The 19,632-nt window shown below is 45.4% G+C and overlaps 1 protein-coding gene across 1 annotated transcript in view; it reads right to left on the bottom strand.

Annotated features, from left to right (window-relative positions):
• LOC143775402 (cell surface hyaluronidase CEMIP2-like) overlaps positions 1-19,371 on the bottom strand; it is a 123,693-nt gene extending 104,322 nt beyond the window's left edge. Inside the window, exon 1 of the mRNA XM_077263506.1 lies at positions 19,281-19,371. Coding sequence (XP_077119621.1) covers positions 19,281-19,294 — 14 coding nt within the window. The 5' untranslated portion in view covers positions 19,295-19,371. The remainder of the gene's footprint in view (positions 1-19,280) is intronic.
• Positions 19,372-19,632: the final 261 nt, after the last annotated feature.

The raw sequence follows: 19,632 nt of genomic DNA, 5'->3' as shown, positions 1-19,632 counted from the left end.
AGTGGGTACAGAGCCACCATGTCAAGTACTACATACCTAGCAGTGGGTACAGAGCCACCATGTCAGGCGCTACATACCTAGCAGTGGGTACAGTGTCATCATGTCTGGTACTACATACCTAGCTGTGGGTACAGAGCCACCATGTCAGGCACTACATACCTAGCAGTGGGTACAGAGCCACCATGTCAGGCACTACATACCTAGCAGTGGGTACAGAGCCACCATGTCAGATACTACATACCTAGCAGTGGGTACAGAGCCACCGTGTCAGGCACTACATACCTAGCAGTGGGTACAGTGCCATCATGTCAGGTACTACATACCTAGCTGTGGGTACAGAGCCACCATGTCAGATACTACATACCTAGCAGTGGGTACAGAGCCACCATGTCAGGCACTACATACCTAGCAGTGGCCAAAGAGTCACCATGCCAGGCACTACATACCTAGCAGTGGCCACAGAGCCACCATGTCAGGCACTACTTACCTAGCAGTGGGTACAGTGCCACCATGTCAGATACTACATACCTAGCAGTGGGTACAGAGCCACCATGTCAGGCACTACATACCTAGCAGTGGCCAAAGAGCCTCCGTGTCAGGCACTACATACCTAGCAGTGGCCACAGAGCCACCATGTCAGGCACTACATACCTAGCAGTGGCCAAAGAGCCACCGTGTCAGGCACTACATACCTAGCAGTGGCCACAGAGCCACCATGTCAGGCACTACTTACCTAGCAGTGGGTACAGAGCCACCATGTCAGGCACTACATACCTAGCAGTGGGCACAGTGCCACCATGTCAGGCACTACATACCTAGCAGTGGGTACAGAGCCACCATGTCAGGCACTACATACCGAGCAGTGGGTACAGTGCCACCATGTCAGGCATTACATACCTAGCAGTGGGTACAGTGCCACCATGTCAGGCACTACGTACCTAGCAGTGGGCACAGTGCCACCATGTCAGGCACTACATACCTAGCAGTGGGTACAGTGCCACCATGTCAGGCACTACATACCTAGCAGTGGGTACAGAGCCACTATGTCAGGCATTACATACCTAGCAGTGGGTACAGTGCCACCATGTCAGGCACTACATACCTAGCAGTGGGTACAGAGCCACTATGTCAGGCATTACATACCTAGCAGTGGGTACACAGCCACCATGTCAGATACTACATAACTAGCAGTGGGTACAGTGCCACCATGTCAGGTACTACATACCTAGCAGTGGGTACAGAGCCACCATGTCAAGTACTACATACCTAGCAGTGGGTACAGAGCCACCATGTCAGGCACTACATACCTAGCAGTGGGTACAGTGTCATCATGTCAGGTACTACATACCTAGCTGTGGGTACAGAGCCACCATGTCAGGCACTACATACCTAGCAGTGGGTACAGAGCCACCATGTCAGGCACTACATACCTAGCAGTGGGTACAGAGCCACCATGTCAGATACTACATACCTAGCAGTGGGTACAGAGCCACCGTGTCAGGCACTACATACCTAGCAGTGGGTACAGTGCCATCATGTCAGGTACTACATACCTAGCTGTGGGTACAGAGCCACCATGTCAGGCACTACATACCTAGCAGTGGGTACAGAGCCACCATGTCAGATACTACATACCTAGCAGTGGGTACAGAGCCACCATGTCAGATACTACATACCTAGCAGTGGCCACAGAGCCACCATGTCAGGCACTACATACCTAGAAGTGGGCACATTGCCACCATGTCAGGCACTACATACCTAGCAGTTGGTACAGTGCCACCATGTCAGGCACTACATACGTAGCAGTGGGTACAGAGCCACCATGTCAGGCACTACATGCCTAGCAGTGGGTACAGTGCCACCATTTCAGGCACTACATACCTAGCAGTGGGTACAGTGCCACCATGTCAGATACTACATACCTAGCAGTGGGTACAGAGCCACCATGTCAGGTACTACATACCTAGCAGTGGGTACAGTGCCACTATGTCAGATACTACATACCTATCAGTGGGTACAGAGCCACCATGTCAGGCACTACATACCTAGCAGTGGCCAAAGAGCCACCATGCCAGGCACTACATACCTAGCAGTGGCCACAGAGCCACCATGTCAGGCACTACTTACCTAGCAGTGGGTACAGTGCCACCATGTCAGATACTACATACCTAGCAGTGGGTACAGAGCCACCATGTCAGGCACTACATACCTAGCAGTGGCCAAAGAGCCACCGTGTCAGGCACTACATACCTAGCAGTGGCCACAGAGCCACCATGTCAGGCACTACTTACCTAGCAGTGGGTACAGAGCCACCATGTCAGGCACTACATACCTAGCAGTGGGCACAGTGCCACCACGTCAGGCACTACATACCTAGCAGTGGGTACAGAGCCACCATGTCAGGCACTACATACCTAGCAGTGGGTACAGTGCCACCATGTCAGGCATTACATACCTAGCAGTGGGTACAGTGCCACCATGTCAGGCACTACGTACCTAGCAGTGGGCACAGTGCCACCATGTCAGGCACTACATACCTAGCAGTGGGTACAGTGCCACCATGTCAGGCACTACATACCTAGCAGTGGGTACAGAGCCACTATGTCAGGCATTACATACCTAGCAGTGGGTACAGTGCCACCATGTCAGGCACTACATACCTAGCAGTGGGTACAGAGCCACTATGTCAGGCATTACATACCTAGCAGTGGGTACACAGCCACCATGTCAGATACTACATACCTAGCAGTGGGTACAGTGCCACCATGTCAGGTACTACATACCTAGCAGTGGGTACAGAGCCACCATGTCAAGTACTACATACCTAGCAGTGGGTACAGAGCCACCATGTCAGGCACTACATACCTAGCAGTGGGTACAGTGTCATCATGTCTGGTACTACATACCTAGCTGTGGGTACAGAGCCACCATGTCAGGCACTACATACCTAGCAGTGGGTACAGAGCCACCATGTCAGGCACTACATACCTAGCAGTGGGTACAGAGCCACCATGTCAGATACTACATACCTAGCAGTGGGTACAGAGCCACCGTGTCAGGCACTACATACCTAGCAGTGGGTACAGTGCCATCATGTCAGGTACTACATACCTAGCTGTGGGTACAGAGCCACCATGTCAGATACTACATACCTAGCAGTGGGTACAGAGCCACCATGTCAGGCACTACATACCTAGCAGTGGCCAAAGAGTCACCATGCCAGGCACTACATACCTAGCAGTGGCCACAGAGCCACCATGTCAGGCACTACTTACCTAGCAGTGGGTACAGTGCCACCATGTCAGATACTACATACCTAGCAGTGGGTACAGAGCCACCATGTCAGGCACTACATACCTAGCAGTGGCCAAAGAGCCTCCGTGTCAGGCACTACATACCTAGCAGTGGCCACAGAGCCACCATGTCAGGCACTACTTACCTAGCAGTGGGTACAGAGCCACCATGTCAGGCACTACATACCTAGCAGTGGGCACAGTGCCACCACGTCAGGCACTACATACCTAGCAGTGGGTACAGAGCCACCATGTCAGGCACTACATACCTAGCAGTGGGTACAGTGCCACCATGTCAGGCATTACATACCTAGCAGTGGGTACAGTGCCACCATGTCAGGCACTACGTACCTAGCAATGGGCACAGTGCCACCATGTCAGGCACTACATACCTAGCAGTGGGTACAGTGCCACCATGTCAGGCACTACATACCTAGCAGTGGGTACAGAGCCACTATGTCAGGCATTACATACCTAGCAGTGGGTACAGTGCCACCATGTCAGGCACTACATACCTAGCAGTGGGTACAGAGCCACTATGTCAGGCATTACATACCTAGCAGTGGGTACACAGCCACCATGTCAGATACTACATACCTAGCAGTGGGTACAGTGCCACCATGTCAGGTACTACATACCTAGCAGTGGGTACAGAGCCACCATGTCAAGTACTACATACCTAGCAGTGGGTACAGAGCCACCATGTCAGGCACTACATACCTAGCAGTGGGTACAGTGTCATCATGTCTGGTACTACATACCTAGCTGTGGGTACAGAGCCACCATGTCAGGCACTACATACCTAGCAGTGGGTACAGAGCCACCATGTCAGGCACTACATACCTAGCAGTGGGTACAGAGCCACCATGTCAGATACTACATACCTAGCAGTGGGTACAGAGCCACCGTGTCAGGCACTACATACCTAGCAGTGGGTACAGTGCCATCATGTCAGGTACTACATACCTAGCTGTGGGTACAGAGCCACCATGTCAGGCACTACATACCTAGCAGTGGGTACAGAGCCACCATGTCAGGCACTACATACCTAGCAGTGGGTACAGAGCCACCATGTCAGATACTACATACCTAGCAGTGGGTACAGTGCCACCATGTCAGATACTACATACCTAGCAGTAGGTACAGAGCCACCATGTCAGGCACTACATACCTAGCAGTGGGTACAGAGCCACCATGTCAGATACTACATACCTAGCAGTGGGTACAGTGCCACCATGTCAGATACTACATACCTAGCTGTGGGTACAGAGCCACCATGTCAGGCACTACATACCTAGCAGTGGGTACAGAGCCACCATGTCAGGCACTACATACCTAGCAGTGGGTACAGAGCCACCATGTCAGATACTACATACCTAGCAGTGGGTACAGTGCCACCATGTCAGGCACTACATACCTAGCAGTGGGTACAGTGCCACCATGTCAGGCACTACATACCTAGCAGTGGGTACAGAGCCACTATGTCAGGCATTACATACCTAGCAGTGGGTACAGTGCCACCATGTCAGGCACTACATACCTAGCAGTGGGTACAGAGCCACTATGTCAGGCATTACATACCTAGCAGTGGGTACACAGCCACCATGTCAGATACTACATACCTAGCAGTGGGTACAGTGCCACCATGTCAGGTACTACATACCTAGCAGTGGGTACAGAGCCACCATGTCAAGTACTACATACCTAGCAGTGGGTACAGAGCCACCATGTCAGGCACTACATACCTAGCAGTGGGTACAGAGCCACCATGTCAGATACTACATACCTAGCTGTGGGTACAGAGCCACCATGTCAGGCACAACATACCTAGCAGTGGGTACAGAGCCACCATGTCAGGCACTACATACCTAGCAGTGGGTACAGAGCCACCATGTCAGATACTACATACCTAGCAGTGGGTACAGTGCCACCATGTCAGATACTACATACCTAGCAGTGGGTACAGTGCCACCATGTCAGGTACTACATACCTAGCTGTGGGTACAGAGCCACCATGTCAGGCACTACATACCTAGCAGTGGGTACAGAGCCACCATGTCAGGCACTACATACCTAGCAGTGGGTACAGAGCCACCATGTCAGATACTACATACCTAGCAGTGGGTACAGTGCCACCATGTCAGATACTACATACCTAGCAGTGGGTACAGAGCCACCATCTCAGGTACTGTCATACCTAGGCACGATGTCAGGTACTGCCATACCTAGCAGTGCCGAAACGCGCATTGGGGAGGCACGCCATCCAGGAGAGCAAGACCCCACTACCTTTGCAAGCATTTAATTACTATTATGTCCATTCTTATTCTGATTTGAATTTTACACATTTAGGTGGTCTCTCTTCTCTACCTAGTAATACAGCAATTCCAATGTATTTATATACTAGTTCCCTTATTGTCTTTATCACCTTTGGTTCATACTAATATCCCCTTTTACACCGAAGCACTTTATGGCAGATTAATGTTAACTCTGTGTATATAATTTTACAATTTTTTATTGATATTCAATAATTTATTGATTTTTCGTATCACACTGTGAATTGCATTTTGGCCTGATTATATCCCAGTATTTATTACTTTTGGCCATTTTTTCTATGTGGATGTGCGGCCTTGTTTTTAATTAATTGTCTTTGTACACTGATTCTTTTGCTCCCAGTATTACTCCTGTGTTTTAATTACAATTAATATATTGTTACCATACTACTTCTTGGACTTTATGGTCGGTTTTCTTTTCTGTTTTTCCTTGGTATATTCTGATTGTCACCAAGTCTTTTGGTTGCAGGGCTAATACTTAAACTTATTGGTTATTTTGATTATCTTCACATTTTGGCACCCTGCTCCCATTAGCATTCCTTTTTTTGGTTCTTTGTCTCACATGAGCCTCATGTACGCTTGCACATGAGTCCCTTGTACCCTTGCACATAAGCTTCTTGTACTCCTGCACCTGAGGCCCTTGTATATGATCCCCTTGTACCCTCGCACATGAACCCCTTGTACCCTCGAACATGAGCCTCTTGTACTCTTTCACATGAGTCCTTTGTACTTTTATACATGAGGCCCTTGTACCCTCGCGTATGAGCCCCTTGTACTCTTGCACATGAGCCCTTTGTACTTTTATACATGAGCCCCTTGTACCCTCTCACATGAGCCCCTTGTAAGCTTGCACATGAGGCCCTTGTACATGATCCCCTTGTACCCTCGCACATAAGCCCCTTGTGCTCTTGCACATGAGACCCTGCATCTGAAAAAGCACAGCATTTACGCTACATGTGAACACGGCCTAAATCTTCAAGTTGTATGATAACCTTAAAAGGTGGGTTTGTTTCATAATTATTTTAAAGGGAACCTCCAGGTCCCCCAAAGCTTTTAAAGTACCCCATGACCTGTTAGACCCTTATTCAGGTATGCCAGTAATATTTTAATTCTTTTACAGAACTTTACATATTGGAGCAAAATCAACTTACATGAACCAGGACTACTCCGGTGAGGCATTTACTGACTGAAACTACAGTAGCCCGGATTCTGCAGTTGCACTCACGCCACCTGACCGTGAATGACGGTCCCCGTACTGCTGGCATCTTCAGTTTGCACTCCTCCTGCATCTCTTCTCCCAACACATTTGCTGTGAGCTTGCAGAATCATCTGCTTTTTGAATGTCAAGGTATTAGCAGAGCTGTGATAGGGGAAGAGAGATGCTGGGTGGCGCTTAAAGATGTATAGGCGCCGACAGTATGAGGGCTGTCAATCAGGTCCAATGAATGTGACTGCTGATCCTGAGCCTAGACTATTGTCTATCAGTGAATAATCGCCTCACTGGACTAGTCCCGGTTCATTACTATACTGGAATATTCAGAGAAGATGGAAAATGCTGGCACAGCCATTAAATATAATAAAAAAAATATATAAAAAATTCCATGAAAACAGGTGGAAACACATAGCAGCTTAATAACCTGACGCATTTCTGACCCGAGCTACTCCCTTAATCATAGAACAGAGAAAGGGGCTATGGGAAATCTATTTAAATAATTGAAACACAATCACCAGAATGAACACATACAACAATGGGGAAACATTGCATTTAATATGCTAATAAATTACCCAAAAAGAATCCAAATTAAAAAGTGTCAAACATAAGAATAACTAATTAATGAAAAACAGTTTCTGTAATTCATACCATGTTGGTATTTGGTATTTATGGTCGGGATCCAATATGCCTCTCACAACAGGAGCTCTCTCCTCTTTTGGGGTGTGGCACTTTTTCAGTAGGAAATAAACTGAAGTGGGAGGTATCACCATTATGAATGATGACAAAATGTTTTGCTACCCCTGAATATGTTCTGATGTCATTACCTATATTGGAAAGGTGCTCTGCAATTCTATTTTTTTAACTCTCTGCTCTTATATCCAATGTATCTAACGTTGCAACTGTCTTTCAATAACTTTCAATACAGTATATTACGTGGTGTGAATCACAGCTGATAAAAGCATCAATCATGCGATCTGCTCCATGTGGTAAAAAAAAGTTTTTTGTTTTGGGCAAAAGTACATACTTTACAGCCGCTGCCAGCACACCTAAAAAATTCACTAACGGATAACCAGGTTTGTTCGGAAATGGATTTCTATAAAAAAAAAACACATGGGGAGAGGATATTGGCCAAAGACCGTCCTCTCCTGGCCACACATCAGCAACCCCCTTGAATCATTTTCCTGAGCACCTCTTCTTGATTCACCACTGATAAATATTTTAGGTTGATATTTTTTATTTGGCCGTATTGTGGACTAAAAGTTGTAGAAAAGTCACAGGAAACAGAGGTTTGGATTTATTTAGAGGTTTTGTATATTATTTACTGAGTTACCATATAATGCATTGTTTCTAGGTTTATTTCATACCTTATTAAAAGTTTGTTTGACAAAGTGTTTACCATATCCTCTATCTTTCAGTCTGTTATTGATCGTGGTCCCTTCATGATAGAAGGTAGTATCATTATTGTAGATTGTAAGCTCTCACGAGCAGGGTCATCTTATTTTGTCTTATTTTGTCTTATTTTGCTTTATTACTGTATTGTTAACATTGTTACCCATGACTGTTGTGTTTGAAACTGTTAAACTGTAAAGCACTGTGGAATATGTTGGCGCTATATAAATAAAGATTATTATTATTATTATTATTAGAACAGATACGCTTTGCACAAAGGAACTCACATATGACAACTGATGGCTTGTAAAATTGTTAATCACATCTTTTCTGTATAAAGACATCTCTACCCTGCCCAAGCTCGAATTGCCTGTCAAAATAATATCTAGGAAAGTACTCGATCATTGACGGGCCCAGGAGTAAAATACAAATTGTACTAATTTATTGTTTAAATGTGCCACAAAGTCTGGAGCAACCGACACATCACCAGACCAGACGACAAGAAGATCGTCTATGTATCAGCCGTACCAGACTGTGAGGGAAAAAAAGGGATTGGCATTATTAAAAATAAATTCCTCCTCCCACCACACCATAAACAGAATTGCTAGAGATTGGGACCTCTATTTCTGTCTCTTCTACCATACCTCCTGCTTTGACATTTTTTGATACCGTTTGTGTTTTATCTGTTATGGTTCTCAATGGCAAGAGAACATAGCCCAGCAAACATAAGAACTAGCTCTTGGAAGGATGGAAACTAAACTGACCATGAACTAAACTTGCCGCACAACTAACAGTAGCCGGGTAGCGTAGCCTGCGTTTTATCCCTAGACGCCCAGCGCCGGCCGGAGGACTAACTAATCCTGGCAGAGGAAAATATAGTCCTGGCTCACCTCTAGAGAAATTTCCCCGAAAGGCAGACAGAGGCCCCCACAAATATTGGCGGTGATTTTAGATGAAATGACAAACGTAGTATGAAAATAGGTTTAGCAAAATTGAGGTCCGCTTACTAGATAGCAGGAAGACAGAAAGGGCACTTTCATGGTCAGCTGAAAACCCTATCAAAACACCATCCTGAAATTACTTTAAGACTCTAGTATTAACTCATAACATCAGAGTGGCAATTTCAGATCACAAGAGCTTTCCAGACACAGAAACGAAACTACAGCTGTGAACTGGAACAAAATGCAAAAACAAACAAGGACTAAAGTCCAACTTAGCTGGGAGTTGTCTAGCAGCAGGAACATGCACAGAAAGGCTTCTGATTACAATGTTGACCGGCATGGAAGTGACAGAGGAGCAAGGCTAAATAGCGACTCCCACATCCTGATGGAAACAGGTGAACAGAGAGGATGATGCACACCAGTTCAATTCCACCAGTGGCCACCGGGGGAGCCCAAAATCCAATTTCACAACAGTACCCCCCCCTCAAGGAGGGGGCACCGAACCCTCACCAGAACCACCAGGGCGATCAGGATGAGCCCTATGAAAGGCACGGACCAAATCGGAGGCATGAACATCAGAGGCAGTCACCCAAGAATTATCCTGACCGTATCCCTTCCATTTGACCAGATACTGGAGTTTCCGTCTGGAAACACGGGAGTCCAAGATTTTTTCCACAACGTACTCCAACTCGCCCTCAACCAACACCGGAGCAGGAGGCTCAACGGAAGGCACAACCGGTACCTCATACCTGCGCAATAATGACCGATGAAAAACATTATGAATAGAAAAAGATGCAGGGAGGTCCAAACGGAAGGACACAGGGTTAAGAATCTCCAATATCTTGTACGGGCCGATGAACCGAGGCTTAAACTTGGGAGAAGAAACCCTCATAGGGACAAAACGAGAAGACAACCACACCAAGTCCCCAACACAAAGCCGAGGACCAACCCGACGCCGGCGGTTGGCAAAAAGCTGAGTCTTCTCCTGGGACAACTTCAAATTGTCCACTACCTGCCCCCAAATCTGATGCAACCTCTCCACCACAGCATCCACTCCAGGACAATCCGAAGATTCCACCTGACCAGAAGAAAATCGAGGATGAAACCCTGAATTACAGAAAAAGGGAGATACCAAGGTGGCAGAGCTGGCCCGATTATTGAGGGCAAACTCCGCTAAAGGCAAAAAAGCAACCCAATCATCCTGATCTGCAGACACAAAACACCTCAAATATGTCTCCAAGGTCTGATTCGTCCGCTCGGTCTGGCCATTAGTCTGAGGATGGAAAGCAGACGAGAAAGACAAATCTATGCCCATCCTAGCACAGAATGCTCGCCAAAATCTAGACACGAATTGGGTACCTCTGTCAGAAACGATATTCTCCGGAATACCATGCAAACGGACCACATTTTGAAAAAACAGAGGAACCAACTCGGAAGAAGAAGGCAACTTAGGCAGGGGAACCAAATGGACCATCTTAGAGAAACGATCACACACCACCCAGATGACAGACATCTTCTGAGAAACAGGAAGATCCGAAATAAAATCCATCGAGATGTGCGTCCAGGGCCTCTTCGGGATAGGCAAGGGCAACAACAATCCACTAGCCCGAGAACAACAAGGCTTGGCCCGAGCACAAACGTCACAAGACTGCACGAAGCCTCGCACATCTCGAGACAGGGAAGGCCACCAGAAGGACCTTGCCACCAAATCCCTGGTACCAAAGATTCCAGGATGACCTGCCAACGCAGAAGAATGAACCTCAGAAATGACTTTACTGGTCCAATCATCAGGAACAAACAGTCTACCAGGTGGGCAACGATCAGGTCTATCCGCCTGAAACTCCTGCAAGGCCCGCCGCAGGTCTGGAGAAACGGCAGACAATATCACTCCATCCTTAAGGATACCTGTAGGTTCAGAATTACCAGGGGAGTCAGGCTCAAAACTCCTAGAAAGGGCATCCGCCTTAACATTCTTAGAACCCGGCAGGTAGGACACCACAAAATTAAACCGAGAGAAAAACAACGACCAGCGCGCCTGTCTAGGATTCAGGCGTCTGGCGGACTCAAGATAAATTAGATTTTTGTGGTCAGTCAATACCACCACCTGATGTCTAGCCCCCTCAAGCCAATGACGCCACTCCTCAAAAGCCCACTTCATGGCCAAAAGCTCCCGATTCCCAACATCATAATTCCGCTCGGCGGGCGAAAATTTACGTGAGAAAAAAGCACAAGGTCTCATCACGGAGCAATCGGAACTTCTCTGCGACAAAACCGCCCCAGCTCCGATTTCAGAAGCGTCGACCTCAACCTGAAAAGGAAGAGCAACATCAGGCTGACGCAACACAGGGGCGGAAGAAAAGCGGCGCTTAAGCTCCCGAAAGGCCTCCACAGCAGCAGGGGACCAATCAGCAACATCAGCACCCTTCTTAGTCAAATCAGTCAATGGTTTAACAACATCAGAAAAACCAGCAATAAATCGACGATAAAAGTTAGCAAAGCCCAAAAATTTCTGAAGACTCTTAAGAGAAGAGGGTTGCGTCCAATCACAAATAGCCTGAACCTTGACAGGATCCATCTCGATGGAAGAGGGGGAAAAAATATATCCCAAAAAGGAAATCTTTTGAACCCCAAAAACACACTTAGAACCCTTCACACACAAGGAATTAGACCGCAAAACCTGAAAAACCCTCCTGACCTGCTGGACATGAGAGTCCCAGTCATCTGAAAAAATCAAAATATCATCCAGATACACAATCATAAATTTATCCAAATAATCACGGAAAATGTCATGCATAAAGGACTGAAAGACTGAAGGGGCATTTGAAAGACCAAAAGGCATCACCAAATATTCAAAGTGGCCCTCGGGCGTATTAAATGCGGTTTTCCACTCATCCCCCTGCTTAATTCGCACCAAATTATACGCCCCACGGAGATCTATCTTAGAGAACCACTTGGCCCCCTTTATGCGAGCAAACAAATCAGTCAGCAGTGGCAACGGATATTGATATTTAACCGTGATCTTATTCAAAAGCCGATAATCAATGCACGGCCTCAAAGAGCCATCTTTCTTAGCCACAAAGAAAAAAACGGCTCCTAAGGGAGATGACGAAGGACGAATATGTCCCTTTTCCAAGGACTCCTTTATATATTCTCGCATAGCAGCATGTTCAGGCACAGACAGATTAAATAAACGACCCTTAGGGTATTTACTACCCGGAATCAAATCTATGGCACAATCGCACTCCCGGTGCGGAGGTAATGAACCAAGCTTAGGTTCTTCAAAAACGTCACGATATTCAGTCAAGAATTCAGGAATCTCAGAGGGAATAGATGATGAAATGGAAACCACAGGTACGTCCCCATGCGTCCCCTTACATCCCCAGCTTAACACAGACATAGCTTTCCAGTCAAGGACTGGGTTATGAGATTGCAGCCATGGCAATCCAAGCACCAACACATCATGTAGGTTATACAGCACAAGAAAGCGAATAATCTCCTGGTGATCCGGATTAATTCGCATAGTTACTTGTGTCCAGTATTGTGGTTTATTGCTAGCCAATGGGGTGGAGTCAATCCCCTTCAGGGGTATAGGAGTTTCAAGAGGCTCCAAATCATACCCACAGCGCTTGGCAAAGGACCAATCCATAAGACTCAAAGCGGCGCCAGAGTCGACATAGGCATCCGCGGTAATAGATGATAAAGAACAAATCAGGGTCACAGATAGAATAAACTTAGACTGTAAAGTGCCAATTGAAACAGACTTATCAAGCTTCTTAGTACGCTTAGAGCATGCTGATATAACATGAGTTGAATCACCGCAATAGAAGCACAACCCATTTTTTCGTCTAAAATTCTGCCGTTCACTTCTGGACAGAATTCTATCACATTGCATATTCTCTGGCGTCTTCTCAGTAGACACCGCCAAATGGTGCACAGGTTTGCGCTCCCGCAGACGCCTATCGATCTGGATAGCCATTGTCATGGACTCATTCAGACCCGCAGGCACAGGGAACCCCACCATAACATCCTTAATGGCATCAGAGAGACCCTCTCTGAAATTCGCCGCCAGGGCGCACTCATTCCACTGAGTAAGCACAGCCCATTTACGGAATTTCTGGCAGTATATTTCAGCTTCGTCTTGCCCCTGAGATAGGGACATCAAGGCCTTTTCCGCCTGAAGTTCTAACTGAGGTTCCTCATAAAGCAACCCCAAGGCCAGAAAAAACGCATCCCCATTGAGCAACGCAGGATCCCCTGGAGCCAATGCAAAAGCCCAATCCTGAGGGTCGCCCCGGAGCAAGGAAATCACAATCCTGACCTGCTGAGCAGGATCTCCAGCAGAGCGAGATTTCAGGGACAAAAACAACTTGCAATTATTTTTGAAATTTTGAAAGCAAGATCTATTCCCCGAGAAAAATTCAGGCAAAGGAATTCTAGGTTCAGATATAGGAACATGAACCACAAAATCTTGTAAATTTTGAACTTTCGTGGTGAGATTATTCAAACCTGCAGCTAAACTCTGAATATCCATTTTAAACAGGTGAACACAGAGCCATTCCAGGATTAGAAGGAGAGAGAGAGAGAAAGGCTGCAATATAGGCAGACTTGCAAGAGATTCAATTACAAGCACACTCAAAACTGAAGGGAAAAAAAAAAAAAATATCTTCAGCAGACTTCTCTTTTCTCTCCTTTCTCTGTCAATTAATTTAACCCTTTGTGGCCGGTCAAACTGTTATGGTTCTCAATGGCAAGAGAACATAGCCCAGCAAACATAAGAACTAGCTCTTGGAAGGATGGAAACTAAACTGACCATGAACTAAACCTGCCGCACAACTAACAGTAGCCGGGTAGCGTAGCCTGCGTTTTATCCCTAGACGCCCAGCGCCGGCCGGAGGACTAACTAATCCTGGCAGAGGAAAATATAGTCCTGGCTCACCTCTAGAGAAATTTCCCCGAAAGGCAGACAGAGGCCCCCACAAATATTGGCGGTGATTTTAGATGAAATGACAAACGTAGTATGAAAATAGGTTTAGCAAAATTGAGGTCCGCTTACTAGATAGCAGGAAGACAGAAAGGGCACTTTCATGGTCAGCTGAAAACCCTATCAAAACACCATCCTGAAATTACTTTAAGACTCTAGTATTAACTCATAACATCAGAGTGGCAATTTCAGATCACAAGAGCTTTCCAGACACAGAAACGAAACTACAGCTGTGAACTGGAACAAAATGCAAAAACAAACAAGGACTAAAGTCCAACTTAGCTGGGAGTTGTCTAGCAGCAGGAACATGCACAGAAAGGCTTCTGATTACAATGTTGACCGGCATGGAAGTGACAGAGGAGCAAGGCTAAATAGCGACTCCCACATCCTGATGGAAACAGGTGAACAGAGAGGATGATGCACACCAGTTCAATTCCACCAGTGGCCACCGGGGGAGCCCAAAATCCAATTTCACAACATTTATCCCTTTCTCAGCCAGTGCTTTGGTTGGATGTGTCAGAGCCTCAGTCTGTGTAATCATAATCCGAAGAAGAAAAAGAAACCCGTTTGTTACTGGAGCCATCAGAATATTTACATGAGTCATTGTGGATACAATGTTTAAGAATGGATCTAGTATTGAAAGTCCTGTGGTTTCTTGCTCTCTATGAATAGAATTTGTCATTATTATAATCTATGAAGTCTGTTAAACTCACCGGACCAGTCTGGGTTCATTAGTATACTGGAATAACTGATATAAACGCCTACAAGGTCAAGGGGGGAATTTAAAAGCATCAGGGTACCTTATAGGTTCCATCATGGGTCCCACTTTAAAATTATAAAATTTAGCGAACATCTCTTTTAACACATCAACCAATAGCCTTCTGTGTGACCAATCTGTACCTCCATATACCCCTGACAATCCTTAGAGAAAAAATGTGTCATACTCCATTGTATGATTTATTATGTTGCTATTGACCCCCAAAAGTATTACTTTTACACTAGGGTGTTTGATATTATTGGATATGTGACAGTAAGGCCTCATTCACACATCCAATAGTAAACACGTATGTTGTACATGAAAAATGATATACGGATGCCATCTATGTGTTGTATGTGTTTTTCACGGACCCATAGACTTGTATTGACCCTTTTCATCCATGATACCGGAGAAAAATTGACTTGTCTTTGTGAGTTTTACATGGATGCACGGTAGCCAAAGCATAGTAAAATACATTAAGCTTGATACTGATATTGCTACTATAATCAAAATACTTAAAGGGGTTGTCCATTACTTTTTATTACTTTAAAAATAGGCCTGTGCTGGTCCTAAGAGGGCAAAAAAACAGTCACTGACTGGATCCCCACCAATCCTACTTACTGCTGCTGATGTCCTCCTGTTATCCTGGCTGCTTCTTCCTAGCCCTTTCTGCCAGTTCGGATGGATCAAGACTACTGCAAAGGTCATCTGACACCTGGATGGCATCGGCAGTAATATGAAGGAGCAACAGGGGGTCCAGTGATTATCTTTTGTTTTGTTTTTTCCTTTTGGGACCACCTAGGCTTATTAGCTTAATCTTCTAAATCACTTTGGCGTGAATTTATCGAAAAAAAATTTTCGGGGGTCAGTGATGTAATCAAAATACAGTGTGTCCGTAAAGTCATGGTGCACTTTTGACCAGTCACTGGAAAGCAACAAAAAATGACAGAAATGTGAAACCTGCTCCAAATAGAAGAAAAACTCTCCCAGTTTCATACCTATTCAGTGCAGTTCGATGTGGGCTCCATTTGTTGCCCTACACCCATCCAAATGATAGCATAAGCTTGTGGTTGCATGATGTCACAGACCTGGCAGTGTATTAATCAGAGTTCAGTTTATCAGGGGTTAATCTGACTGGGGGCTCAGCAACAGCTTAAATGAGTTTGTGTTGGTTCTTGTTTTCTCTCCTCATGAACAGGTCTGATATGATTGGGCCAGAAAAGGGGCGCCAAAATGTAAACTATAAAAGTGCACCATGACTTTACGGACACACTGTTTAGCATGCTCTAGCTATAGCCTTTTTTTCAGATGAAAAGACTCCAGGGAAAACTTAGGTAAAAAATATCAGTGCCTTTATCAAACAGACAATCCAGCTAATGCCAGTAAGTAAAGACACAGTAATGACCGTACGTTGCTGATATGTAACATTTTTACAATGGAACGTGCTCAGTTCACACTTGGGTGGAGTTATTTTCATCTATTTTTAATTTGCAAAAAGAGGGAATGAGGGTCCATGATTTTGTTGGATTAGGTGATGGACTGGTGGTCTAGTCTTGCAGATATTTACAGGTGTAGAAATACATCTTATTAGCAGCTTTTGATAGTGACCTTTAGAGAAGGAGATGTGTAATAAAATCTCTAGTGTTCTGTGCACATAAGCATAAGGCCGGGGTCACACTTGTGAGTTCAATGCGAGAAACTCGCGAGTGTCTCTCGCATTGAACTCGCAAGTGTGACCCTGGCCTAAGAATCATAATCTGACGGATGCTGCAAGTCTGAAATTTACCTCAAGTCAATGGGTGCTTCACATTGCAAAGGGTGACAATTGTGTCAGATCTGCAGCATTTCCACAGTGCAGTCCGCCCTGTGAGGACATTGCGCAGTAGAATAATCCTATGTGCCCATGTCTTTATAATTATTTGTACAGCCATTCTTAGATTTGGCCAAAAAACTGCATCAACTGGGAACCACACACTGAATTTTATGTTGGGTTGAATGGTAAGTGACCATACTTGCTCCCTTATAAATTCACATTGTTATGTTCATGATATCTGTGAAATAATGTCATGCCAAATACTGTACTATATTGTATGTGCCTTGTACCTACCATTGTTGACTTTCCTGTATTAGTTGGTGACATCAGGAACAGCTTTCTGGATGTAATCCTGTACGAGGATCATGTGTCATTGAGGAAGAGCCACCACAGATGCCATTACTGCAGCTCTACACCACTATACCTGTAGGCTACACTTGTTGTGTTTGAGGTGATGGTAAAGGTGTTTGGTGCCCCTATGAGTGAGTAGCAATTTGGGCCTAGTGATCCATTAAGGAGCATGTCATGGACTCTGGGAGAGAGTCTAGGGAATGAGTAAAGCCTGCAGAGGAGTGAAGGCCATCTAGCTACCTGGTTTGAGAGATGGGTCTTGAAACTAGAAGCCCTCAGAGTGGCCACTTGGAGATTGAGAGAGAGCATCTGTAGTTACCCCCCTCCTCCAAGTAAGGCAAGCTTCACACATTCACAGTCCATGTACCATGTGCCTACGAGGCATCATCTGTAAATCACAGTATGAAATGCATACGTTGGCCTTCAGAACAGTGAAAGTGGCTACAGGCTTAAAGAGTATAAATTGTGCTATCTAGTTAGGCAACTACTGGCTCCAATCCTCTATAGCAGGGCTACAGCAGAATTAATTAGTAGGACTTGAATTCGGTGACACTGCTATAACGAGATTGCCTGAAATAGCTTATTATAAACTTATAATATGCACTGTTATAGATCAGATAAATACAAATTCTGAGTCACTGACACATCCTCCTCTGTGTGTAGGTAGATGAATTAACAAGTAGTTAACAGGTTCTCGAAGAGCAAACTTTTACTCCTTAGCAAATAGATGCTACATCAAAGGTGATGGTAATAGCCCCTAAGGCAGACTGTTCATGTCTAGCCCACAACAGGGACATTACATGTGCTGTTAGACATTTTTGCCATGACATCGGAAAAATGCAATGAAAAATAACACTGTGGCTGCAATATGTGAATGCTGCCATAGATCGTGGGTCCTCTCGTGTAATGCAAGTTTTCTGAGCATGCAAGCTAGAGGCACTGTGGTTGGTCATTAGTATTTCTAGAAATGGGTAGTGGCCTAGGGATTAGAGAGAACCTGAGAGGTGCAAAAACTGTGTTATACAAGTGGCTAGTGCAACCCTGCAAACAGCTGTTAGGCTATGTGCACACGTTGCGGATTTGGCTGCGGATCCGCAGTGGATTTGGCTCTACGGACCCGCACCAGTTTTCCATGTGGTGTACAGTACTATGTAAACCTATGTTCTGTGCAAATGCTGCAGAAAATTCCACGCAGAAACGCAGCGGTTTATTTTCTGTAGCATAAAGGTACCTGGCCGTAGGATTGAACGCGCAGCACCCAGGAGAATATTACCTTAATTTCTCCCAGGAACTGATGGCTTTCAGTCATAGAGGCGTGCCTCGCGATTAAATCTGACAAATGCAATCCAATTTAATCCTACCCTTGTGTTATCTGTGGCGTTTTCTTTTCTTGCAAGATTCGGATCGCATGCCCCCATATAAGGCTATGGGTGTGTGTGAAACCGCACTGCGCGCGGATATCCCCCAAGTGCAGTGCGATTCCCGCGGACACCAGCAGCAGAGGTGATGGAGAAATTACTTTCTCCGTCTCCTCCACACCTGTGCTGACATTCTCTCATGAGAGAGGATCGGAGCACAGAGCAGGAGCCCAGTGTCATTAGCATATCGCATCTGATCCTCTCGCATCAAAAGTGATCCGATAGTATGTCCCCGGCCTAACACTGACTGACATCCTACTCTGTACTGATGCACTGTAGAGCTGTCAGTCAGTGCTGGGACGTGCTTACAGCTGCTGCTCTCAGTGCCACCATGTTAAGAAAAAAAATGTCTTGCATCTTAAATGTCTGTGATGTACCAGCGTGGGCATCCCACGTACCCCTTATATTTGTCCTATAAAGATAGGTTTACATGTGTCAGAATTTTCTTAGAAAGCCATTCCATACAATCTGATATATGTAAGCATACCTCAAAAGTTCAGTAAATGTTTGCCAAGTCAAGCTTTCACCTGCTCTAGCGGCGTAGTGTGTATCACATCAAATACTATGGTGTTAAAATTAATTTTACATAGAGTTAACCGGGTAACAATGATGTTAATAATAAAGCTGCCTCTATGTTATCCACATTGTACGTGGGTCTGAAGTTAGAATATACACTGGGCAGACATGTCTCAGTTCTACATTTTAAGTTATAAACCTTCATAATACAAATACATTTATCATTTTTTTATTTTTGCTGTGATTAGCTCGCTGAGAGTAAAGAACGGAACACTTACCTCTGCAATGGCATCCAGCAAGCACAGAGTGTCTTCTACTACAGGAATACTGTGCAGCGATCGAGTGTGGCTCAGAGTAAGAATACTGACACTTTCCCCCGAAATAATCCATTGTACCCCCCTCAGACTGGCTTTGTGCGCACTCCAAGACCACATGTAAGAAGAAACAGCTGTTACAAATAAGGCAAAGATGTCTCCCAAGACCCTGAGACCTGATGGTAAAGCCATTAATATTTACTATCCTATTCTCATATCTACTTTTGCAAAATCACAAAACATTAAGACGCGTTTTTTATTGTTTAATAATACAAATGTAATGAGATAATTAACTAGAAAGGGAAGGGGGAGAAGG

This window comes from Ranitomeya variabilis, chromosome 5 (assembly GCF_051348905.1).
Source record: "Ranitomeya variabilis isolate aRanVar5 chromosome 5, aRanVar5.hap1, whole genome shotgun sequence".
Lineage (NCBI taxonomy): Eukaryota > Metazoa > Chordata > Amphibia > Anura > Dendrobatidae > Ranitomeya > Ranitomeya variabilis.
This window is presented reverse-complemented; position numbering and strand designations above follow the sequence as displayed.